At 43.8% G+C, this 26,700-nt stretch overlaps 1 protein-coding gene across 1 annotated transcript; it reads left to right on the forward strand.

Annotated features, from left to right (window-relative positions):
• Positions 1-1,781: 1,781 nt before the first annotated feature.
• Positions 1,782-21,234, forward strand: FAS (Fas cell surface death receptor). The gene is made up of 9 exons (XM_045022620.1): positions 1,782-1,918; positions 9,541-9,703; positions 10,611-10,742; positions 14,074-14,185; positions 16,252-16,310; positions 16,855-16,932; positions 17,086-17,159; positions 18,492-18,516; positions 19,955-21,234. Exons 1-9 carry the CDS (start codon positions 1,883-1,885, stop codon positions 20,293-20,295), a joined length of 1,020 nt encoding a protein of 339 aa, XP_044878555.1. The 5' UTR covers positions 1,782-1,882; the 3' UTR covers positions 20,296-21,234.
• The last annotated feature ends 5,466 nt before the right edge of the window (positions 21,235-26,700 follow it).

Raw genomic sequence — 26,700 nt, forward strand, 5'->3', positions numbered from 1 at the left:
ACATTTCTCAAAGCGCAGCTGCTTCTGTGCTTGCAAATACAAGGGTGAGTCATAAACCCCTGAAAAATGGGCTTTAAAATGGAAATACCAGCTCAGATGCGACCACAGTCTTGAAAACACAATACTATCATGGCATAAATTGAAACATGGTTAACTATTTCAGCAACTGATACCTGATTGAGACTGTTATATTACCTTCAACAAACACTGTAGGTAGAGCTTGGAAGACCAAGGATTCATTGAAGGCAAGCACATGAGAGACAACTGTTACATTATGTGAATGTGAGAGACTGTGAAACACCACAGATGACAGGTCACATTACCGGCCTTGTCAGCGCCCCTTCAGGCAAGACAGTGGAAGGCAGCCTTGTTTATTGCAGTGAGTCTCTCAGCCTTTTTCATATTTCCACTCTCTTCTGGGTTCCCTTGCCCCTCCTCCTACACACAAAACAAAGGCAGGGCAGTCACCCCCCCAAGCTGAGAGACTCATATAGTGGTTGAAGTGGGGAGACATGAGAGCTATTCCTGGATACATCTCTGATTTGCTGTGTAAACTTTAACAAGTGGCTTAATACTATCTATCTTAGGTACATTTGCAGCTCCTATTACCATAATATCTGAACACCACACAGCCTTTAAATATTTATTTATCCTCATAACACCCCTGCAAGACCGGAAAATACTATTCCCCCATTTTGCAGATGGGGATTGAGACAGAGAAAGAACAGATTTTAATCCAGATTTTAAAGGTATTTAGGCACCTAAAGATATACATAGGCACTTCACGGGATTTTTGAAAATGCCTACTGAAAGCAATGGGAGTTAGACACCTAGGCATTTTGAAAATCCCACTAGGCAGCTATCTGCAATCATTACATACCTACGTGTAATAATCCAGCTTTAAGTCACTTTCCAGGAAGTCTGCAGCAGAGAAGAAAACTGACCTATCTCTTCAAGTCCCAGCGTAGCAGCCTAGCCACTGCAACGCCCTTCCTCTGTAAATCTACATCACAGGGGTATTGTTAGCTTTAACGGATTCATTTTAAAACACCTAGATCATTGCAGAAAAGGTGCTATAGGAGTGCAATTTATTACCACCCCATAGGTCACCACAGAACTGCCACTCAGATGCACCTGAGGGCAAGACTGTTCTGGACTCAGGCATCTGAAAGTGCATGGGGTGCCAACTCTGATGCAATTCCGGGAGCTCCCCCCTTCCCCCAGGTAATGTCATTTTCTTAAAATATCCTATTAAAATCTCCTAGATTGCTTTCAACTGCCACCTGGGGAGATCGATGGGGATCCCGGGAAACCTCAGGCCAATCCTAGAGGGTTGGCAACCCTAAGCATGTGGCAGGAGACACCTGGGACTCTTTCCCAAATAAGCTGGCCAGATACACCCATAGCCGGGCCCCGTCCAGGAGCAGGAGGAGCGGAATCCAGTGCTCAAGCCTAACGCTGAGATCAATACAATTGTTTTGCCGCTTGTCCAGGAGGCTGCGGCTGGCGTGAGCCCATATTGCACCTTGCAAACTGTAGCAACAACACTTGGTGCCTATTGGGAGAAGGAGCCTCCCAGTCCCAGCTGCGGCTCCACGCAGCTTCTCGGGGCCACACGGTCCCCTGCTGCTGCAGGCGCTCCCCACACTACGCCCTTTGCGGGGATCCCGCCCCGCTGGGCACCGGAGCGGGACGGGCGGCGGCCAGCCCCGGGGGAGGAGCCTGCCCCTGGCCGGCACAGCGCGGGGCGGGGCGGGTGCTGCCGCTGGGCACCAGTGCGGGAGGCACAGCCGGGGGGACGGCGGCGAGGGCAGCTCCCTGGCGCCGCGACTCACTTTCGCTTTGGAGGGTTTGCCCGGGCAGCGCGCCGGCCGGCGGCAGCATGAGCGCGGGACTCCTCTTCCTCCGCCTCGTCCTCGTAAGTCCCGTCTCGCCCTGCCACGCCGCCGGGCTGTCCGGGGAGGGGGCCGGGGCCGGGGCCGGGCGGGATTCCCGCAGCTCGGGCGGCCGCTTGTCCGTCTCCCCAGGGCTGAGGAGCCAACCTCAGGGGGAATCTCCGCCGCCTGTTTGCGCCGGTGTCGCGCTCAGTCAGTGCTGGGGAAGGGGCGCAGACAGCAAGTGTGAAAAATCGGGGTGGGGGGTAATAGGAGCCTATATAAGAAAAAGACCCAAATCAGGACTGTCCCTATAAAATCGGAACATCTGGTCACCCTATGCCGGGGGGCGATGGCCAGGACTTGTCACTTCCCTCCCTCTGCTGGGGTGCACGGGGCAGGGCACAAACCAGCTCCCAGCCCTCAGCGAGCGGGAGCCGGGGGCTCGGCTGGGCTGGGCTGCCCACGTAGGGAATGCAGGTAAAGTTCGATCCCTCCCTCGCTCGCTCAACTTTGACCATAAACAATGCTGGTTTCTGAGAAGTGAGATCAGGTAGAGATAAAGTCCTGCCTGCTGCATGACACAGCCGCACTAAACAGAAAGTATTCCTGCTTCCTTAAGATCGGAGCCAATTGACTCAGAGACCATGTGAAGGAGACGTGGCTCGGAAATATTCTTCCCTAGAAGTGGTTTGATTTAGCGACTGTTTTAAAAAGACTAGTGAAGGGGGACTCCAGGTAGCCTGTAACGGGAACTCCCTCATTTGTCACTTTGGGTCTTTCTGTGGAGTGAAGCAATGAAGTAAAACTAAAGTCTTTCGCTCCCTCACTTGTACTTAAGTTATAAAGAACGTGATGCAATAGAGGACAAACTGAATGTTTTGCAGAGTTGGTATAGGGCTCTCCTTTGGCTGGCTGACAAGTGAATTCCTAATTTTGGAGAGCTGTTGTTCTATTTTTGAAAATTGACATTTGCCAACATGACACAGTTACAGGGCTGGTGCAACCATTTAGGTGACCTAAGCAGTCGACTAGGGCTCTAGGATTTGTGGGGGCGGCATTTTCTTTGGCAGCGACCGTGGCGGCTGGATCTTCGGCTGCCCCGGTCGCCACTGGCATTTAGGCGGAGGGAGCTGGGGCAGGGGGGCGCGGGGAGGGCCGCCTGCAGCCAGTAAGGGGGGCGGCACGTAGGGGAACTCCCCGCCCCAGCTCACCCCTGCCCGCCTCCTCCCCGAGCATGCTGTGGCTGCTTCACTTCTCCTGCCTCCCAGGCTTGTGGCACTTAAGCTGATTAGCCCTGCAAGCCTGGGAGGCAGGAGAAGTGAAGCAGCGACATTGTGCTCGGGGAGGAGGCGGAGCAGGGGTGAGCTGGGACGGGGGAGGGGTGCCTCAGGGTGTGGGGAGCTGCTGCAGGTGGCACCTCAGGGCAGAGGGGGGGAGCTGCCGTGGGGGCGGGGGCACGCCTCAGGGCAGGGGCTTGGGGACGGGGGAGGGCGCAAGGTGGAAGTTTCGCCTAGGGCAGAAAACATCCTTGCACCGGCCCTGCACAGTTATCACATCTATTTCTTAGTATAAGAAAACTGTCCCAGCAGTTGGCAATTACTGATCCTTTAATGGTGATCCATGCAAACTGCAGACTTGAGATGAAATTATTAATGGACAAACTACTCTTGATATCAGTTGGGAGCAGGATTGGGCCCTGAAAATGTGACATCCTCAGTTTATAAAACTTACTTATTACGGCCCCGAGCCTGCAAACGCATTCTTGACTTTGCTATCATGAGTACTCCTATTGAAATCAGTGAGACTGCTCAAGGTAGTAAAGTTAATCATGTGCTTAAGTATTTGCAGGACTGGGATTTTTCATTCCCTTCTTCCACTCCAGGGAGATACACTGGACCTAAGACTCTTTCTCAGTGGGTCTCAGACTTTTGTACTGGTGACCCCTTTCACATAGCAAGCCTCTGAGTGTGACGCCCCCTCCCCCCGATAAATTAAAAACACTTTAAAATATATGTAACAACAACATAAATGCTGGCAGGGTTTGGGGTGGAGGCTGACACTTTGTGACTCCCCATGGAATAAGCTTGTGACACCCTGCAGGGTCCCAACCCTCAGTTTGAGAACCCCTGCTCTTTCTGATGTTTTCTAGCATTTTGTCTGAGGACCATAACTGTATGAATCCTCCCTCAGTTACTGCTGTCAACTCTCTCAGAGATATGGTATTGAATTTCACACATAAGAGCTCCGTGCAGCATGGTTATGTTTGGCACTGAATGATTGTTTGCGGAGCAGAGGCTAGTACTGAGATGATTGGTAGCAAAATTTTAACAGTAGATTTTATTCATCACTTGAGGGGTGCAAAATTAATTTTGGTATTGCAGTTATGTGACTCAGTTTATATTATGGAGCCTTACAACTGTTCCACTCCACAAAACACCAAAATATAAATTAAATAGTATAGAGGATGCTTAACATCCAAACAGCGGAAGTATAGGTCGTGTGTGTCAAAAGGGGAGAAACGCCTACAGCACACCAGTTGCAGAGACGTACTCCAAATATATCACACTTACATAGACATAATCACAGTCAAAAATAGAAATGCATCTATATTCTGAATTTAGGTCAAACTGATAGTGGTATAAACAAAACTTCTTCCCATCATTCCTTCCTTTAATATACACAGTAGGCTGATGTTTCCGTCTAAACCAGGCTTTCTGTCAAATCCCAGTCCCATTAGCCAGAGAGGAAGTAGCTGTCCCACAAACCTTTTATTCCCTCTTCTCTGATTTTTCTAGCATATGATTTTACCACACTTAACAAAAAACAAACAAACAAAAAAAGCCCTGCAGTATGTGTCTGGTCGGTTAATTTACTTACACCAGAACATGGGAGTAATTGGGTTTATTAGGCCTTGATCCTGCAGATGATTTCACAGAAGCAAACCCTTGCACTCACGGCACATCAGTTGCAGAAGCAGATCCTTAAGCATGTAAGATCATGGTCCATCTTACCCAGTGGCCTGTACCAGAGCTTCCGAGGGAGCACACAGAACAGGGTAATTATGGAGTGATCCACCCCTATTTTCCGCTCCCATCGTTTGGTAGTTGGAGGTTTAGGGTCGCTCCAAGTATGGGGCTGTGTCCCTCAGCATCTTGGCTAATAGCCATTGATGGACCTATTCTCCTTGAAGTTATCCAGTTCTTTTGTGAACCCAGTGATACTTCAGCTATCACAACATCCCATGACAATGAGTTCTACCACTTAGTTGTGCGTTGCATGAAAAAGTACTTCCTCTGCTGTCTATTAATTTCATTAGGTGATGTTGATCAGGTGACCCTCCTTAGGCTCTTACTATTCTTCCTATGTTACCAAAAGATTAATCATAGACCTGCCCTCATATAAAAAGCAAAACACAGACCATTTGAGAAAAACAGCTGGAGGACACTCGTGCAATGATGAGTGTGGTATCAGAACCTATATAAAACTAAATTTAATAGGAACAGATTTGGGTACCTTGAAAACAGCAAACTAATACTAGCCAATAATTTTCTAGTTCATATAGTAAGGTTGTGTATATAATAAAAAGACCTCTTAGAAGTTAAGGCCCTCACACTAAAGTGTTTGTTCCACCCATGATACTCCTTATGACTCTAATAGTGCAAAGATTTGTACATGTGCTTAAAATGAATGCACATAAATAGTCAGATTAAAGTCGACTAGATGACTCACGTGTAAAGTGAATCTTGTCATAAGTGTTTGCATAACTGGCTCTGTATTTGCACAATATGTTTACCTATTCTACTGCTAAGATGAATTTCTGTTTTCTTCTACTTTGATGCAAGACACTGAACAACCAGGAAACACTGAAGAGTGAACTGCAATATATTGTATACAAGAAAAAAACAGATCATAAGCTTCCCTTGAATCTTCCATTTTGACATCCGGCCACAGAGTAGCAACAATGAGATAGAAGCTGTTAGTGTTGCTGCAAGTCTTAACAATAGACTGTAATCATTAATAAATGTGCACTGAGAAAGAACTCCAAAAAATCCACAGAACACTCCTGTGATACAGTACAAGGATGTGTTAGTACCCCCACTGTACAGGTGGGGAAACTGAGACAAGACATTAATGCCAACATTTTCAAATTTGATCTTGTTTGGGGGAAACTGGGGTTTAGACCCCTATGAGTCTGATTTCCAGAGGCACTGAACACACCCAGATCCTATTAACCTCAGCACCAAAGATACGCAAATTCTAGGGGTTTTACACCACTGTAACTCTTTTGACTTCGCAAAATTAAACTCAATTCCTCTTTCTGGCCCACTGGTTCTCATGTCTCAAGTGCGCTGAAAACTTTGGGACATGAGGAACTGTCACTTTGAGTGGTTGCTTCAGTGCAGTTCACTGATAACTGTACATTTCATCTTAGTGTGAAAAAAGAAAAGGATAGGTGAAATAGAGCAAAAAGAGGAGGGAGTGGAAAGAGAAAAATGTGCTACTGGAAACTGGACCAGAGCACAATTGCCAACTTTCACACGGTAAATAAGCACTCTGACTTTCACAATAAGCCAAAAATTAAGCTAATCCCATTTAAAAACAAGGCCAAACCAAGCCAATCCCTAAGAACCCCAACACACTATGTGACTGGATCCCCCCGTCGTGCAGTCTGGGACTGTGGTGGGCCTGCTGTGCACCCCTGACTCTGTCCCCTCCTTGCCCCTGTTTGCTGGGAGCTGATCAAAAAACAGAAGCAACAAGCCCAAAACTAGCCAACAAGCAACTCACAAGCCAATTAAGCCAAAAACAAGCCCAATTTCTGCATTTTTTCCCATGGGTTTGGCATGTCTGGACTAGAGAGCAACTGCTAAAGTAAGAAGTCTGGTTCATCTAAAAGAGTGCAAGGAAAGGATCCATTGGCCAAACAATATAAAATGACCACCTGTTTGATAGTTCTATCTTGCTAGGATTAATGTAAGAAAAAAATCATTGAAATAGCAAAAGGGGGGATAAACTGTTCATAAAGTCATCGTTAGTGAAAGAACTACCAAGAGCAGACAAACATCAGAACATAAACGAAACTTCCCACATCTTGCTATCCAACACCGAAGCAAGGAAATCTCCTCTCCCCCTTTTAAAATTTTTTGAAAGCCCCTAATGAGCTGTGTGCACTTGCTGCTGTGTGACTGATGCAAGAACAGATGGGAGGTTTTGAATGGGTGAAAATTATGGCCCCAAATTAATAGATGCAGGAGCACGCTCCCATGTGAGGATGGGAAATCAATGAAAGAAGAGAATGGGTGACTTAGAGGAAGCAGAGGATTCCTTTTAAACTTACTATTTAAGCAATTGCCCATCCACTATCTGGGTCTCACATACAAATATTGTATGTATTATGACTATGGTAGGGTTAGATCATTATGCCGCTACATTGCGTTTCCTCTGAAGTCTTCCACCGGTGGGAAGTGTTCCCCCTGTGTAAGAGACCTGAGGTATTGTCCACAAATCACATGGATCCTGGAGGAGCCACTAGGCCCTCAATGGCTCTGTCATGGCTCTGTAGGTAGCTTGGCTCAATTGCCACACTGCCAAGGACTCCCCAACTGGCGCCTGCCATTGGAACGCACTTCTATGGGTTCCCCAGTATATTTGGCTCTGAAAGAAGGTTAATGCCTGAGCAGATCAATTGGAATTGGAACTGGTCATCTGGCCCAAATTATGGTTTTTAAGGGTTTTTCTGGAGTTAGTTGCCCCTACTTATTTTGGTCCTACTGGATGTTTAGATTTTTAGTTTAAAAAATGACATTTGTTTTAGATTAGGAAAAGAACAAAGACAAGCCCCCATGAGTCATTCTAGGCTAAAAACGTACATTGTATACATCTGTTTGTATGAAAACAGATAAAAAAGCACCTATCATCCCCTTAATGCATGCGTGTACCTTCAGTTATTGCCACTGAGTGATATGGGTACTACTGAGGACATGAGTGGTTTCCCAAGCATACCATCAAATTGTGTTAACATTAGTGTTCCTTTTGTTATTAGTAATTACATTTTAATTTCAGAGGACTGCATATCATGTGGGAGTGGCAATTCCAAGGAGAATCAAAAGAAAAAGAATGAAAAAAAATGAAAAGTTAGAATGTCACTTTGGGGATGAGAAGCAAAAAAGGAAGACTATCTGCTTTTACAGATCCAGACTAACACGGTTACCCCTCTGATACTATCAAATGTAGGGCAATGTATAAAGTTTCTGCATGCAGTGCCTATGTGATGCTACTTGAAAGACAGCTCCTGAGAAGTAATCCACACTTATTGTATTAGGAAGTACAGAATTATCTGTGGTAATAAATTGGTTCTATACATGTTACTATACATTATGTTTGTCTTTCCCTATTGTGTCAACAAGGGGGAGAGGTGGGGCGGTTTTGGTGGTTTTGAGGAGAGTTCTGAGTTCATGCATGCACGTAGTAGAAGCTAGAAGGGTTTGTTAGTGTGGTTTCTGCATAGTTATCAGTTACTTGCTTTGCACGTGTCTGTCATTTAGAAAGTTATTATAATAACTCATTCTATCCCATTCTTTACATCTTTTTCTTTTCATGCTCATCTTGTATTCGCTCCTTCACTTTCTGTCCCTTGCACTAGATGGAATTTGTAGTAACACGATACATTTGGCTCACTGATTCTTGTTCCACCGCACGCTCTCCCTGTGTTTATCTTTCTGTTCCACACTGTATCCTCCTTTTCAAAATGACAGCTGCTGACTTGATACTCTGGCGCTGATTCTCCCCTCTCTCTCACATTGGTATCAATCAATATTACCTCCTCTGAATTGCTGGAACTGCACCTGTTACTGGTATAAAAGAGTAAAGGAGAGGAGAATCCGGCCCAGTGTGTCTGAGAATAAATATTTGTGGAACATGAACAGTTTCCCAGAGCAAGAATGTGACTTTAGGCACAGCCCTGAGCAAGGAATGATAGCTAGACTACATGCCCAAAGAGCTGCTCTGAGATGCATTGTGACTCAGAAACCCCTCTGAGTCACAGCCCTCCTGTTTGTGGACAGCATCATAATTTCCTTCAGGCCTACTCACAGTGTAGTCCCGTTTACACCTGTACGCTGCACCTGTGGTCAGGATAGCCCAAGTAGATTAAGGGCATTCTGCCTCCATTTTACTACTTTGCACCTGTGTGTAGTCCACTTCACAATGTCAGACCTGCTTACCTACAGGTTTCCCCAGGGACTGTGGGTTTCCAGACCCTTCTGTAGGTCCTAGCAAAGCAGTCAGTCAGAGCTGCTGCAAGCGCTGGGGGACATGGACACCCCCCCACACCCTGCAGTGCTCTTTCAGTGCTCAGAGCACTTTTGGCTCCCAGAGCCAATCTCCTCACAGGCCTGGAAGGAGGCAGTGATGCTGTCACTACGGCATCTTTGCGTAGGGTGACCCCCTGAGATAGGGAACACACAGTGAGACATTGTTTCCCCCCTTTCCCTCCCCACCTCTCCTCCAACCCTTGCTGTGGGGTACCGCTCACACACCTTCATCCACTCCTCTCTCAGGGTTTAGTGTTACTGTGGCCCACTCTACAAATAGCAGGAGGACAGGGTAAGAGGAAGAGTTTGAGCAATTTTCCCACACTTATAATTTTCCTGTTCTCTCCTAGGTGTTTGGTTGGACTATTGGATTACACTGTGACAGTGATGTACCTGCTGCACACACTATATATGATAAGCTGTCTATAAAGAGGAATATTTCTAAAAGGGAACTTAAATGTAAAGAAGGAGAATATGCTGCAGAAAATATGTGTTGTAAGCAGTGCCCACCTGGTAGGTATCATTTTAAAATAATTTATTGAAAAATAAAGAGGTGAGTGGAAATGTCCACAGGCAGAACTGCATACTGCTTGATAAATACTCTACGTCAGAGGGAGTCAATAGGTGGACTGTGGGCCAAATCTGGACCTCCAGACATTTTTTAATGGACCCCGAAAATAAAAATAATTGACTACCCCTGCTCTACATGCTGTAGCTTCTACTGGGACACAGTATTATAGGGCCTTCCTCTGGCCCCCAAGTGACAGGACTACATTGGCTTCATATTTTCATTCAGAAATCCCTTGGGCACTGAAAACTGTATTCTGTGGATTGGACTCTAACCTTCTTGTATTGAAGCGTTTTCCCTAAAGATGTATATGATTATTCCATGCTATGCGAGTACTTTCACATGACCTGTTCCAAGCCTAGCTAGAATGCAGAATCATAGAACACACAAATATTTACTAAGTTCATGCCAATAAACTTCCCATGGATTTCAGACAAGTCCATGTAAGCTACTTGGATTCATAGAAAAGCACTGGGATATTTGCATGCACAATTTTGAAGGAGGTAAAAAATATGCATTCATGCTCGTTTGCCCACACAACTCCCCATTTATACCTATGAATAGGTATTTTCATTGAACAGATCATTTGTTTAGTAAATTTTCCTTCTTGTTTTTAATAATTAAAATTTTAAATCCAACCCTACATATGCTATATTACCAAAAGACATGTATGGCTAGAAACCCGTATAATTTATCCGTAGCGTTTAGAAAATGTTAATCCTGTCATTATTCATAAATTAGAAAGTTTAAGAGATGAAGAGAAATAGAAAATCTGAAGCAGATCTTCCAGTTGACAACTTCTGAGTACAGATACTACAACTTTCATTTTTCTTTTTGCATTTTTTTTTACAGGTTCAGTTAAAAGTGCTGATTGCACAAAGGACAAAAACACAACTTGTGAACGATGCACAGAAGGATCATTCATGAATCATTACAATTCCCTCGATGAGTGTCTGAGGTGCAAATCATGTGACTCTGAACTTGGTATGTCTGTAAAATGGCAACTCAAGCAACAAAAAACTTTCCATAGGACAAGACTGGGAAGTTACCACAAGCTTTGAGTAAGGGGTAACATATAGTTATGATATCCCAGGAATAGACCAGGGAGGAAATTGTGACCGAGTTAAAAGGGGATCCAGGGACCCAATTGTCTCTGCAGGGGGCAGGGAGTATGCCATGACAGTGCTTTTCCTGAGCAGTTGTTCAGGTGCATTGGTTGGCACTTTGAGAGGGAACAGAGTTAAGGCTCTGTCCACTCCCCACCCACCTGTGTTGAAGGGCAAGTAGAAGTCCCTCAAGTTGGCTCTTTCACCCACAGTGTAACATGTGATATGGGTAGTTCACTATGACATTCTGGGTACAAGCCAGACTAGTGAGGGGTTGTGTCACCACCTGCCTTGCAACGTTGGGTGCCTCACAATGCTGTGGTGCTGTAGCTCCCATCCTGGGCCCCTCACAAACAGTGTGCAGGTCACATCCTGAATATCTGTGTATAGCTGCAGCCTGCCAGCAACACTCCAGTCAAACTCCAGCTCCCACTTGCCTTGGTTACCACTTGCAGGATGGTCCAACACATTCCCAGTCCCACATTTCCCCCCCAAAAATGTGTGTTCTACTCTGTCCAACCCTCTCCTGGACAGTTCAGGTAAGGGGTAAAATCATAGGACTGGAAGGGACCTTGAGAGGTCATCTAGTCCAGTCCCCTGCACTCATGGCAGGACTAAGTATTATCTTCTAGACCATCCCTGACAGGTGTTTGTCTAACCTGCTCCTAAAAATTTCCAATGATGGGAGAGAGGGATAGCTCGGTGGTTTGAGCATTGGCCTGCTAAACCCAGGGTTGCAAGTTCAATCCTTGAGGGGGCCATTTAGGGAACTAGGGTAAAAATCTGTCTGGGGATTGGTCCTGCTTTGAGCAGGGGGTTGGACTAGATGACCTGCTGAGGTCCCTTCCAACCCTAATCTTCTGTGATTCCACAATCTCCCTAGGCAATTTATTCCAGTGCTTAACCACCCTGACAGGAAGTTTTTCCTAATGTCCAACCTAAACCTCCCTTGCTGCAATTTAAGTCCATTGCTTCTTGTTCTATCCTCAGAGGTTAAGAAAAACAATTTTTCTCCCTCCTCCTTGTAACAATCTTTTACATACTTGAAAACTGTTACAACAGTTTGCTACTTTTTGGCGTCACCAAACAATTCAGTTTAAACACAACACTGGATTAATTTTGATTAAAGAATAAAACAAGTTTACTTAACTACAAAGAGATGGGTTCTTAAGTGAGTACAAGTATAAGACATTAAAGTCAGAAATGGCTACAAGATAAATAAAGATAATGCTTTCTAGTAACTAAAAGTTAACAAACTAGACTTGGTTCAAGGTTCTTACCAAATGTTTCCAGCAACATGGGGTCTCGTGGTGAAAGAGGTTCCATGTTGTTTGTTAAAATGTGAATCAATCTGTTCCTGCCACCCACCTTGTGGCCAAAGTATGGCCACTTGACAGGTGATGGCCAGTCAACTTTGATGACACTTGGTTAGAGGCATCAGCTTGTCTTTTGGAAACTGGTTACCCACTCCCTAAACTTGTCTGGTAAACACATTTCAGTTGTAACTTCATCTTATGTTCATAACTGTACATATAATGTCATTTCGTGCATTCACTATGATATGATTGACTAGTGAGTTATTAGTTTTCAAATGATACTTCACAAGCTCTATTTTGTACAAAGATTATTACAATAATGTGTAGGGTCAGAATACAGGGGTGCAGTTGGTCACACTCACCTTATGCCCCTGGAGTTCCTTGTCTTGGCATTTATCTTGGCTCACAATCTGGTCCACAGTGAAAACATTTTAGATATATTCAAACATTTAGGGTGTTAACAAAAGGTACATGAAAACCAATGTTTCTATTTAATACCTTGCTTACAGAAGTTACCTTGAATCGTTCCTTATGATAAACCCCCCCCACACACACACACTAGACAAAGTGAGATGCAACTTGATTTTCCCAGACACAGTTTTGAGTGTTTTACAATGGACACACACACACCCATGACACAAAGCAACTATCTGGGAGAACATAAACCTGCTCCCACTCTAGTCCTCACTGAAGCAGGTTTGCAGCTGCTTCTCCTCAAATTCAGAAGTGCTGCATAAGCAAGACATAGCAGAAAATTGTGCATAGTATTATAAGAGGCATTTGAGGAAACCCGTCTGCAGGTGGCTGAGAGCAGGGCCACAAGTCACATCAAAGAGTTGAAAATCCTTAGCTTACAAAAAGTTTCCAATAAGGAATTGTTGTATTAATTTTAAATGAATTTAAACTTCATTTTAAAGTTATTAGAGGCTCAGGACCCTGAGCATCCTACAGGGTTTTGTGCTTGATTGTGTCTGGCCCTCTGGCTGTGCAAGTGTGTGGGAGGGGGCACAAGGAGCCTTCTCTTGCAGCCACATCACAACCCTTGGTGGCTGTTGAAATTGGCATTTTTAGGTGGGGGCTGGGGGTTCAGTTCCAGCAGCATGTCCTTTCCTTTAATAGCTCTTGAGGTACTGACAAATGTCCCCACTCACTATTTGAGTGCCTGCCTCACCTGGGACTCAAACTGTTGTCAGCTGAAGAAAATATTTTTTAAAAGTTACCTTCAGACCTAGGTGTGTTACAGGTACTGTATGGGTATCTCGTGCTGTTATAAGATCCTGCAGTCAGGTCAATCTTACTAGCCAATGATGGATAAAATCTGACTTTAAATAGCAAGATCTTACTAGAAGAAAACTAAACTAGTTCAAACCAAGCCAAACAGAGTGACCCGGCAATGCCCAATTTGTCTGTTTTACCCAATGTCCAGTCCAAATAAATAGATGGACATCAGGGAACTGCACCGGGGATGATGCCAGCAGATGATGCAGGAGATGCACAGGAAACCATTACAAAAGTGGCAACTGAATATGCACGTGACCAGACCATTAATTATATAAAGTATCATAGAATGATGAATGAGAAAAACACTGCCAGTATTTTGTAATGTTATGTACTAGTCCCCTTCCAGCAAAGCAAGTGCTTATTGTCAGCTCTTTTTTGCAGCGTTTGATTGCGGAGGACTCCTTCCTTCCCTCCTCTGCCCAGTAGCACACAATCAGAAGGAGCATGTAGAAAACAATATGGTGATGCTTGCTATTGTGACCAGCTCACATTGATGCATACAGCAATAGAGCAACAGCACTAGGTCTGAGCATAGCATTTGCTAATGGTGCACTAAAATAGTTAGAGTACCACCACCTTCGAATTGAAGAAAACTCTTGGGATTTATTTTAGATATGGAAGTTGCAGAACATTGTACCGTCACTCAGAACACAAAATGCAGGTGTAAACAACATTACTTTTGCAATTCTTCTGGCCCATGTCATCATTGCAACCCATGCAGCAAGTAAGTTTGAGGTCTTTATTATTTAACTATTCAAATGGTTTGTTATTTAATGTGAATTAGCCAGACTCAGCCAGTTTTTCAATATCAATGTGGCCTCTAAGGCATTGTTTAGATTAGGAAAGAAAGATACTAGTTTTTCAATCAAATTAGCTCACTTAACTCAATTGAAAATCCCACATCAATGTAGACACGCTTAAACACCTGTTAGCTCCATTTTAGTGGTCAAGTTATAGCCTAATGAGGTTTTCAGTTGAATGAAGCTAGTTCTATTGAACTCATTCATTTAGAGGGAAAAAGCACTTTTTTTCCTAGTCTGGACAAGGCTTAAAATTTTATAGATTCCCATTTGCATGGACAGTTACCACCATTGTGTCCAAATATGCATTTGAATGCACAAATCTACACACACATTTAGAGGCCACTTTTAATAATTCCCACTTCAAGTTTTTTTGAGCTTTGTCTTTGTGTGCTCTGTTGGGGTGGATAGAAGATTATTCCATGTCAGGAGGTTACAGAATGATGGATTGGATGGGGGAGGAAGTAGAGTTGGAAGGTCTGGCAATACCAGAGGGTGACAGTCTGTAGAGGAAGAGAACTTCAGGGAAAGCAGCAGGTGCCTTTTATAGGATCTTCTGCCAAATTCCCTTGGACCCATACCTCTCTAATCTCCCTCCCAGGAAGTGAAATCACTCATTTTAGAGAGACAAGATGGGTGAGGTAATATATTTGTCCAATAAAGGATATTGCGTAACCCATATTGTCTACCGAATATTCTGGGACCAACACAGCTACAACAACACTGCATACATCTCATTTTAGTCACAAAGCAAGTATAGTGCATACAAATTTGGTATTCCTTCATTTACTGCACAAATTAATTTTCATCAGAAATCTAAAATTATGAAACTGGGATTTTAGATCAATTTTGGCTGAAGGAAAGAATCCCTCAGCATTTTAGTTTTCTGGTATGAGTTTTTTAAATCTCTGATTTTGGGTCTTTGTCACACACTGACTGCATCCCACACTGGGGCCTTGGCAGATTGAGGATGTGTTTGTTTCCTGTTCATAAACAGACATGTAGCCATGGTGCAACAGGCAAATCTCTGTATGTCTACACTGAAATTAGACACCCACAGCTGGCCTGTGCCAGCTGATTCAGGCTAAGAGGCTAAAGAGGTTTGATTGCAGTGTAGAAGTTTGGGCTCAGGCTGCAGCTCCGTTTCTGGGATCCTCTCATCTTTCAGGGTTCTAGACCCAGGCTTCAGCTCTACTGTCTACACCACAGTTCAATAACCTCTTAGCCAGATTATTTTAGCCCGAGTTAGCTGGCACAGGCCAGTCACAGGTGTCTAATTGTACTGTAGGCATACCCTCTGTTTCCTGCTGCATGGGTGTTTGATTACCAGCTCTGTTGTGAATAAAACCAGCATGCTTTTCAGTTCTATCAAAGGGTGCCCTCCCCCCTCAGCTATTAGTGGATGTAAGCAACTGTGCTTTTGTTATTGGGCACTGTAATGGGTGGAACTGTTTCTACCTCCCCAAAATCATCTCTGCCCTAATCTCTCCTTATGTTTAAAAAGCAAGTAAAAACTTTTATTCCAAAGGTGTTTGGGTTATTTGAGAAGGAGCGCTGTTGGTCCTTCCTTTATTGCCTCTCTCTTCACTTCCTTTTTCTCTATTAGGCTCCCTCCTTTGTTTTATCCTGCGGATCTTTTATGTTACTGTTGTGTTTCATTGGGTTTTATCATGGTGTACAGCACCCTGAGCTGCTCACAAGGCTGTGTGGATTCACTCTGTAAATAGTGGTATTAACATCATTTACATTATGACTCACAACTTACAGGAAACTGGACAAGAATCCCTAGAGACTAAATATAACCTTGGAGGACTAGAGAGACACTTCTTCCTCCCTACTAAATTCAGAATTCCACTTTCTTACTATATTAAAAGCCAACTGGTAACAGAGTGGGGGGCATGGATAACTTTGCCTTCTTTTCATGACAGATTGTGTTTTTCTATCGTTAAATTACTATTAAATACATACATATTTTTCATATTTTCTCTAGGTGCGAAAATGGCGCAATTGAAAAAGAATGCACCCTGACCACAGATACCGTATGCAAAAGTGAGAGTGAATTACTTAATCTTGGTACCTCCACTGGCAGAGTCAGTTGGATACAGTGGAATCAGCTATGCAGTGTAGGCCAGATTGCGTGTGTTAAGCCCCAGGTTGAGGTAGTGTGGCGCTGCACCACCATATAAAATGCTTCCTAGGGACACCTGATATGCAGGGAGAGCACACACATGGCTGCACAAGGGTGGAATATGGCCTTCAGTCCATGACTGGTCAGTTCTGCTGGCTGGTGTGGTGGGGGTGCCCCTTGTAGAGTGACTTGTACCATAGGGAACAGTAACGGGGAGCAGTCTCTGTTGGCAGGAGAGAACAGGAATAATTTGTGTGTCTTGCCCTGGCACAGGGATGCAAGGAGCAGAGAGGGAAGACTCCTTGCACCTCACTGGTCGTCTCCTCATACCGCACACATCTATACAAGGGCCTTTCACAGTCTGGCCTTTATAATCCTGTGAAGGGTTCCACGTGTTGTTGTTGTATTGCACTGTTTTTCTGTGCTTTGCTTTTATGTAAATTTTACAATGCTCTAAATTATCAGGAAACGTCTGGTGGATCTATCTAGTAGTGGTTGGAATCGTAATCGCTATCGCATCACTAGCCGTAGCAGCATACTGTTGTAAGTTAGTCTCTTTTCTTCATCTATACTGTATACTGAATTGACTACTCTACTGCTTAATTAATCGTAATTCTCCTCTTTTAGGTGCTCCATTTTAGCACTGATACATACTCTGTGCTGGTTTTTAAAATTCTTTGGCATGGTTTGTTTCAGACAAGAAGAAACGGAAGGATTTTGATTTGAACAATCAGATGCGGCATCCTGTTGTGCACAAACCACCCACCCCTGTAAGTATCATTGCTTAGCATGGCTGAAATTCAGCTTGGTACATGGGGTCCTCTGCACCACTTAAATCCACATTGGGGATGTGTAGATTGTGGCGGTCTGTCCTCCCTTTACCCTCTGGCTTTATGTGAAGGAAGTGAACTTCGCCACAGAGAGAAAGACACTTGCAGGAGAGTTCCAGACTATTTTTGCCAAGCAAATAACAGGATTTGTCCATGTGCTTCCTACAAGCAGTTCTGAAAAAGAGTGTTTTTTATAGTACAATGTATATATGGAGAACAAGAGGAAGTTTTCAAACCCTCCTGTCCCAGCTACACACACAAGCTAGGAAGGAAGTCAGGGATTTTATTCGGATCGTTCCACTCTCTCTCTGATTTTATCCCCTAAATAGTCCCATGTTTAAACATGCATTGTTCCTTAGAATGGAAGGGGCTAGCAGTGAGTGCCCAGCAGCTGAGGATAAGAGAGGACATTGTGTCATTCTGCTGTGACCCTCTCTATTCTCTCAGCCTATCTGTGAGCAGCACTGAGGGGCTCAGTTCATCCAGTTTTCTATGGCCAAAGGACAGTTGCAACACGGAGGGGACCATGAGGAAGCAGAGTGAGAGTGGGGGTCAGAAGAGTTTTCTACAGAGGACCCTGGGGGGAAAATGTAACATATTTGCTGGCCTGACTCATTAGGGTCAGATCATTACAGAAACATGCAAAAAGTGGCCCAAAGTTTGCTGGAGGAGGAGGGGTTGAGCATCATTTCTGTCTCCTCCCCTCCCCTCCCCTCAATGCTTGTCTGTGGGCTGTAGACAGGAAGGGTGTGGAGCTGGGGGAAGCTCCCTCCTTGCAGCAGCATCTCTCTCCAGCCTAGTACAGAGCTCCTCACTTAGACAAAGGATCATTTCTCTCCTAAAGAATGTTCCATACATTGCTTAAGCATTCTGAATAGCTAAGATCCTAAAGTTCTTGTACTAGTCTGGTGACCCAAATAGAGACCACCTTCATTTCTATTATTCAGTTTAAAATTGGCTAGTGCACTGTATTCTAAACATGGCCTGGCTACTAAAGAGAGGGGTCATGGATACAGCTGGGAGAAAACTCCAAATTCCATGAAATTTAGCATTTTGCATAATTTGCTGTTTAAAAAAAATTGGTAGTGGGAGCCCAACTCCACCCCTCAATAAGGTACAAAAGGGACTGTGCCACTGAAAGAAGAAGGGAAGATGGGAATAAGTGAGAAAACAAAAAACTAAAAATTAACAATCAAGAAAAACTGGGGGGAAGGGCAGAGACTCTACAATCTGCAGGGCCTCCTTTACACTTTTTTCTTTATCTGTTTCCAGGAAATGGAGCATCTCCTGTACCCAGGTATGAAATAACATTTTACTTTCTCTGTAGTAATGGTGAGAAATATGGTTTAGAAATCATATGCAAAAATATATGTTTTGTTCAGTTTAATGCCAGGTCAGTCTCTGTTTTGAAGAGCTGTCACTCCTCACTGATTTGTAACTCTCCTTATTAAATAAATGTTTGTTATGGAAACAACCCTGCAGTCCTGACTAAGGGTAGGTCTATACTTACTTGCCGGGTCGACGCGTAGAGTTCGACTTCTTGGCGTTCGAACTATCGCGTCTAATCTAGACGCGATAGTTCGAACTCCGAACGCGCTCCCGTCGACTCCGGAACTCCACCACCGCGAATGGCGGTGGCGGAGTCGACGGGGGAGCCGCGGACTTTGATCCCGCGGCGTCTGGACGGGTGAGTGGTTCGAACTAAGGTAGTTCGAGTTCAGCTACGCTATTCGCGTAGCTGAACTTGCGTACCTTAGTTTGACAGCCCCACCTAGTGTAGACCAGGCCTAAGACAACTCGCATTGTTTTTAAATCAAAGAAAGTTTTGCCTCGGTAAGGGCTGCAGACCCTGTTACTTGATACATGTTAGCAGGAATTAGTTATTGAAAAACCCAAAATGTTTCTGCTTGGATAAGCACCCAACTGTTTTCCTGCTTTTTAAAAAACTGTGAGTATATGCAATTTTTTGAAGACTTTGTCCCACAGGACTCTCTAACTAGGAAACCCACTACTGGTTCAGTAGATCCACTGGCAAGCTTGTTGCCGGATCTCAGGTATTCATATATTCTAATCTCCTGGACGCTGCAGCTTCCAAAGCCAAAGGCATTCACCCTGTATTACAGAATGTAGTATTGAAATGTAGTCCTACGCAAAGCCCAGAAGATAGGCTTCTAGACCCTGAACTGTCAAGTGCATGAGTCAAGCAATGGAAGTATCATCACGGAGAGGTTCAGGGCCTAGCTAAGAGGATGCCAGAGACGCTTGCCTGCTTAACATGCCCTTCATACATTTAGTGATGGGGGGAAGGGAAGAAGAAAGGGTCCTATAGAAAGATCTGAGGGCTTATTTGAAGTCACAGGAAGGGGATATGGGTTCATACCTGAACATTTGAATTTTCTAACATAAGGAAAAGTGTAGCATGTCGACCCATTCCTACTATGCATCTGACGAAGTGGGTATTCACCCACGAAAGCTCATGCTCCAATACCTCTGTTAGTCTGTAAGGTGCCACAGGACTCTTTGCTGCTTTTACAGATCCAGACTAACACGGCTACCCCTCTGATACTTGATTCCTACTATGAATTTCCCTGTAAAAGACTGTCTCTTGCTCTCTCGTTTGGCTTGAAACTCATCTGTTTTGAACAGGAAAAGTGTAATCTATTTAAAACATGAGAAAGATCAGTAAAATACTATTGCCATGAGTTTGTGTTTTCAAATGTTATTTGTATTGTCAGATATAGACCTGAGCACCCACATTCCTGCTATTGTGGAGGAGATGACACTACCACAAGTCAAGAATTTTGTTCGGAAGCATGAAATCCCAGAACCTGCCATAGAGCAGACAATCCAGGACCATTTAAATGATTCAACTGAGCAGAAAATCAAATTGTTCCATATCTGGTATCAACATCATGGAATGAAGGGGGCTTACGGAAATTTGATCATCAGCCTGAGAAAATTTAGTATGCGTACTGTTGCTGATAAAATTGAGAAAAAACTGAATGTGGTCACTTCCAGCAGTCAGGAAAACGGAAGATCAAAAGTCAGTGCCCTTTCTGATGAACATACTGTGTAGTCAGCTGAAAAATATTTCTAAACTGGTAAGTATTATTTTTATATTGTAAATAAAGTTTTCAAAGACCATTCCCTTCAGCATTTCTACCTGATTAAAGAAGAGGTGACTGAACAAGCACAGACAGCATGGCTAACTTCTGGAAATGCATCGATGTGCACTTCAAAGATTGAGATTTTCCTATACTTTGTAAAGTACTGGCAACAGAGACTCTGGGAAGCAGTCACTAAAAAAGCAACTATATAGGAGTTCATGCAGAGGACTCACAATGCTTCTGTGTCGCACAAAAAAGTCAGCCGACGTTTTGGATTGAAGCTTTAGTTAAGGATTTATGGTCCCAGACAATGGATGATCTTTGCGTTTAGTTATGCTGAAATTATGGTTTATAGCTATTTTCCTTATGTAAAAGAATGAAAACTCTGGTGTTATGTTTACAATATTTTCAGCAAACACACTTAGGGAAAAAAGGATTTAAATTCTTCTTTTAAATTTAAAGACTAACTTTAATGTAATCTGTAAACATGTTAAAGATTTACTCACATGAGAAATCCCATTTAAAGTCAGTGGGGCTATTCAGTTGTATAAATATTTGCAAGATGAATATATTTGTTTTTATAGTTTACTTTGAATGGTACTTTCAGTTGTGAAAGCATATGGACATGTACATATTTCATGAAGGGCCGCAAACTAACCTCAGATGTGTGGGTGCAGCTTATTGCCTTCTACAATAATCATGATGGTCCTTTCTGGTCTTAAAAGAAATCCATGAAATGAAATGGGTTCTGTGCCTGTATATTTGAAGCACAAAACTGGGTCTTCAATTTTTAAAGGTCTGTCATACCAGCTGTGATCTCTCCAAGGTGCAAATGTTTGATACTAGCTTTTCTAATAGAAAGATTTAAAGTAAGTCACAAGCAGCAATAAAAGAAGCTTGAAAAAGTGTATGGTTCTTTCCTTTAATTTGTATAAATTGGCCTATAATAACCTCGGTTTCAAGATTTCAGATTCCTCATATCAGTAAACCACAGGAATGAAAACTGAGAACTCCATTCATCTCAGGACCATACGAAGCCCAGAAAGCTGTGCACCAGACCAATCTATTCAGCAAGACTGGGCTGTCACATAGTTTATCAACCTCCAAAAAAATCTAGGGAACTGCAGGGCTACTCTCTGGAAGGAAAGATTAATCTGTAAGCCTATGTTAGTGTCCTACTTCCTATGAACCAAAATTTCTTGTGCTGGACCTATTTCCTTTTCTCCATCCCTCTCCTAGGTCCCTTATAAAGCTCCACGAGAAAGTGAAGTGAAAATATTTGCTACACTGTATCACATCATTTGTCCATCATGTTAATTTTCTTGCATCCAGGTGCAGCTGGCTAAAAAGAAAAGTAGTTACCTGGGCTGTTTGTGGAGGGAAGTCTCCCACCTCTCCTGACTCCTGTGGAGGGCTCCACCTCATCACTGAAGTCTGGGGACTGTCTTTTCTCCTCCACTCACTGATTCCATGCAGCTCATTGGTAGTCTCATTAGAATTTTTAGGCTGATGAATGCTGTTCTTCTTCCTGACTGAGATTTTCCGGTCACATGACGCCTTTACTATTTTTTCTTTGACTCACTGCCTCTCAGTCCTCCAGCAGTAACTCCATTAGTCACACTCAGTGCACTGCCTAAGACTGCTTCTATGACCCACATTGCTACTAACAGCTCTTTGGCTACTCAAGGAGTATGGGCCTATTTCTCCCCAGTCTGCACCTTGTGCCTTTGCACCCATGCAGTCATTTACACCTGTAGTAAGTGGTTGTAAACAGAAAAGTAGCACTTTTCCAAAGTGTAAATGACTACAAGGGTGCAAGGCAAAGGAGCATCAGGTGCTGTGAATCAACTACAGGGCAGGCTTGAGCAGCTGTGTAATGCTGAGACTAGTATTAGGTGTCTGCTGCTAATGATCACGCTACTAGTGAAATACAGTAAATCTTCCAGGATTACATGACCTGGGAGGGCTGTGAAGGAAAGATTGACCTGAATGGATCCCAGTGCTAAAGCTAGGTTTTTGTGAAACAGATAAATTTGAGTTTAAAATGAGAGACAATCCTCTCAATAAGGTAGATTTGAGAAAGTTGAGCCATTCATGCTTCTGCCCATGAAGTTTATGGCTATAGAGCCTGCACCTAGTTTAGGATCCACAATTACACCTCAATTCTTACATGGAACATGCATGCTGCACGTTTGGAAATATCTCTTGACATGTATGGAGCAAGACTTCACACCTAGTACATGCTTGTACATTCAAAATGACCAACCCATATGTATTAATGCCAATCAGCAAGCTGATGTCCGAGACAGAGAGCCAAAATGCTCACAATCGTCCTCCCTTTAAAGTTTATAGGAACCTCAAGTAGGCCTGTACTAATTGCAATGATAGCTCAGAGACAAGTGATCTAACTTCTGCGTTCTGTATGTTGCACACGCTCAGAAGAGTTGCTGGAGCTGAACAGTAGTGCCTGGCACCCTGATACTATATGAATAATAAGTAACAAGATTGTTTGCCTTTGTCTGTGTACAGATCTCACACCCCCACTGCAGCCCTTTTATGCTGCTCCACTGCCATAAAGGGGATGGAATACCTCCTGGGAATTCCCCAATGCAGGGGTAGCATAGGGCTAGTGTGGACTGTGCTATGCTACATTCCTATATAGTCCCAGTGTAGGTGGAGGACAAGAAAGAGGGAGTTTGGCCGGAACATTCTGTTAGTTGCCATGCCAACCTCTAGAGCAGGCCAGAATTAGAGAAGTGCAGGAAGTAGTTTAAAGGCACATCTACAGCTCCTCCTGGACTCTCATTCTGGCTTCGCTTACGAGCAGGTGCAGCACAGGCTATGCGCCTTTTTATTGACCAGTGCAAGTTATGAGTGCCCATTTCTTAAGGCCCGAGTGGGTCACACAGTCTGTCCAGTTGTAATAGTGAACTCTAGTGTGAAATTGTGTATAGGTACATTGGAATTTCCAAAAAAAGCACTGTCAGAAGGACTGTTTAAAACAAAAAGCCCCCAAGGAGTGAGTCATATTTTCCCTCTGCAGATCTGAACCCAGAATACTGTTAAGCCTGGTAGTCATTACGCTTTCATTTTTTAAACTGCAACATGATGCTGCCACAGATAGAGTGACTATACTAGCAGAGCGGTGGTGGGGTTTGTAACAATTCTAGTTACACCTTTCACCCCAAAGGATAATGGTTATATCATGCACAGAGACAGACATTCAAAATGCCTCTCTTCTGAGCATTGGATAAGCCTCAGTTAGAGCCAGACTGGGAAGAGTTGAAGGAGAGCAACAGGAAGGATAGAATGTTTGGGAAATGAAACCTACTGTATATGGAAAGCTTAGAGAACCGACTGTGTTCAAGCTAAAGGAAAGCAGATAGGAAGGAGAAACTGAAACTGTACATGCATAAAGTGACTCAACGTGTGCAGACAAATTATGAAAGGAAACTGTCGTGAGGAGACAAACTCTGCAAACCCTTATTTTAAAAAAATCAAGGTTGAATCTTGTTCAAATGCTTTCCTGGAGAAATCAGTATTTTCCAAAATCCTCCCCACTGCTGGAGCCTTTCACTGTGGGAATGAAAGACTCTGGCAGGGGGTGGGCAGTGAAGGAAGGTTCAGCCTCTCCCCACTGTCCAGACCCTGCCAGAACCTTTCCCTGCTGCTGGTGGGGAGCAGTGGGGAGGCAGCAGGACACTACACTGCTAAAAACAGCAGTGGAGAGAGGAAGGCAATGTGTGGGGAATAGAGAGGCGTGTAGGGTATGTACTCGGGTACATAGCCACACCCTTCAGGCATGTCTGTACTTGCCTAAGCCGTGCCTCACAGTCTCTGCTGCTAGTTACCTCCATGCTAGGGGAGGTCTGCACTGCATCAGGGGTTCTCAACCTTTTTCTTTCTGAGGCAGCCCCAACATGCGATAAAAGCTCCACGGCCCACCTGTTCCACAACTCCTCTTTTTCTGCATAGCCAGTAGATTAAAAGCCACAGCTGGCATTAGGGGGTAGCAAGTGGGGCAATTGCCTGGGGCCCCATGCCACAGGGAACCTGCAAAGCTAAGTTGTTTGAGCTTCGGCTTCAGCCCAAGGCGGTGGAGCTCGGGCTTCAGCTTCAGCCCCAGAGAGTCTAACACCTGCCCTACTCTCTGGTTTATTCTGACGTTTCCCCTGAAACCTGCTCACGGCCCCCTAGTGGGCCCCAGACCACTGGATGAGAACCACTGCACTATATGCCGCCGAAAGAAGCGTGCAGTGGAGATGTACCCTACAGCACCACAGTGGTGTGCGATAGTCTGAAGGGAGATAGACAAGGTAAAAAGGATCAGTTTTCACTACCCAATTATTTTATGTCTCAATCATGTCTCTTTTACGCTTGTTTTTCTTCCAGTTTTTGTAGTTGTTCCTACCACTCTGCAAACTATTTTGATTTCCGAATCAAGCTGAGTTAAAATACCATCAGAAAAAAGGCAATGTTCTGTTTTTTTGTTCAATGGAAACAAAATGCCATCTTTTCCCACAAACAACTAGGTTTGTCTCCTTAATTGTTTTATTCTTAAATTTAATTGCCCACCAGATGGCAATGTGTACCAAGATTTTCCATACCACTGATACTAGATTTCCCGCTGAGCCTCTGACACTGCAATTACAAGACTTCAGACTGTTTGCCTCTTTTCACCCCTGACATGGGAAATTCCACAAGCACACAATGCTGGTATTATGGTAGAACTTTTCCTCTTTCTGCAAGTTTTTCTGTAGAGGAAAGGATTCGTCCTTTCGCCCTGCATTGATGCAGCTGCACCGATCTAGCACATCTGGTGAAGACGCACTATGTCAACCGGATAGTGCTCTCCCATCAATGTACTTACTCCTCAACGAGAGGCCACTGATGTAGCACAATCGACATCATTTTAAGTTGATGTAACTTACGTAGCTCGGGGGGTGACTTTTTCACATTCCTGAGTGACGTAAGTTATATAGTCTTAAGCAGTAGAGTAGACAAACCCTTAGTCTGCCAACTGCCCTTCAGGAGTGAATTAGAATTTGATATTTTGGTATCGTTCTTCAATAGGATTCGCTCTGCTGAGTAGAAGATCCGGCTCAACAAGTGGAATTTTAAGATCCCAGGACTATGTTTCTAATCAGACCTCCTTGCACACACTAAATAATTCTTCTCCCTTTTCTTTGTACCTGTAGACGGCCACACATCCCTCCCGGAGTCATCACCAACTTGAGCTAAACCCACTAAATTCATAATATCTGCTCATGAATCAGTTGCTGAAGGTCCCTCATTTTTATTGAGCGTCTTTGAGCTCCAAATTGTCTGCCTCCATTTAATATAATGCTTATTCCTGTCATTGTTAATGACTAATTAATACTTAATTAATTCCTGTCATTGACTAATTAATACTCAGTAAACTTCCAAAGGTTGAAGTATTATCCCATTTTGTAGATGGGGAAGCTTAAGCAGATATGAACTGACTTACCTGAGGCCACCGAGTTGCCAAGCATTCCTCTGGCATAATGGACTCTTCCATGAGCACATAGCCAGCTCTACACCAACCCCTCACCTCACAACAGAGTCCTGATACACATTCACATACGCAATAAAAACATCTGTGCTTACATTAAAAAAAATAGTTTGGACTCTCTCCAGCAGAAAGGAGGAATGCAGTATTTTCCTCTTTAAAAAAGGAAAATAAAAGAAAAAATCAAGTCCAGGTATCTCGCAAAGAGCAGAGCTTCATGATGTCTGAATAACACCACTTGGATTACGTCCAGGGAAAATCTGTAGGCAATCCAGAATTTTGGCTTTCCTAAATAAGTACATCTCTCTAGGGTTGAATTATCCAACAGTGTGTGCTTAAAAGTATCCAAATTTATCTGGAAAGGATGGCAACAGTTCTTTTTTGTAAACAAAAGAATAAAACATTTCACTGGTGTGTCCACTAGAAAATTAAAACAAATCAAGAGTATTTGAGGATATTTGATACTTGACAGAAAAAGTCAAATTTTACAATTTAATCAGTGCACCTGGCTCCTGTCATATTCTCCATTCATGTAGCCTCAGCAAGCAGTTGGTTAACAGCCAATTTCATGCACAAATTAGGCTTTGCCTACACTACAAAGTTTTGTTAGCAAAAGTTATGCTGCTTTAATCAAAGTGTGTTAATTAAAACCGCTGTTGCATGTCTACACTAGCTCCTTGTGTCGGCAGAGTGCATCCACACTAACAGTCCTTGCATCAATGGAGAGAGCAGTGCACTGTGGGTAGCTATCCCACTGTGCAACTGACCATAGGGTGCTTTGGGAAGGGTTTGCAATGCCTCATGGGGCAGGTACAATGTCACATGATGCAGGTTTCTCAATTCC

This window comes from Mauremys mutica, chromosome 7 (assembly GCF_020497125.1).
Source record: "Mauremys mutica isolate MM-2020 ecotype Southern chromosome 7, ASM2049712v1, whole genome shotgun sequence".
In the NCBI taxonomy this organism is placed as follows: Eukaryota; Metazoa; Chordata; order Testudines; family Geoemydidae; genus Mauremys; species Mauremys mutica.

Coding starts and splice junctions, on each gene's coding strand:
- FAS (XM_045022620.1), top strand. CDS start 1,883: ATGAGCGCGGGACTCCTCTTCCTCCGCCTCGTCCTC. Junction 9,704..10,610: donor TTGTAAGCAGTGCCCACCTG/GTAGGTATCATT, acceptor TTTTTTTTACAG/GTTCAGTTAAAAGTGCTGAT. Junction 18,517..19,954: donor GGAGCATCTCCTGTACCCAG/GTATGAAATAAC, acceptor TTGTATTGTCAG/ATATAGACCTGAGCACCCAC.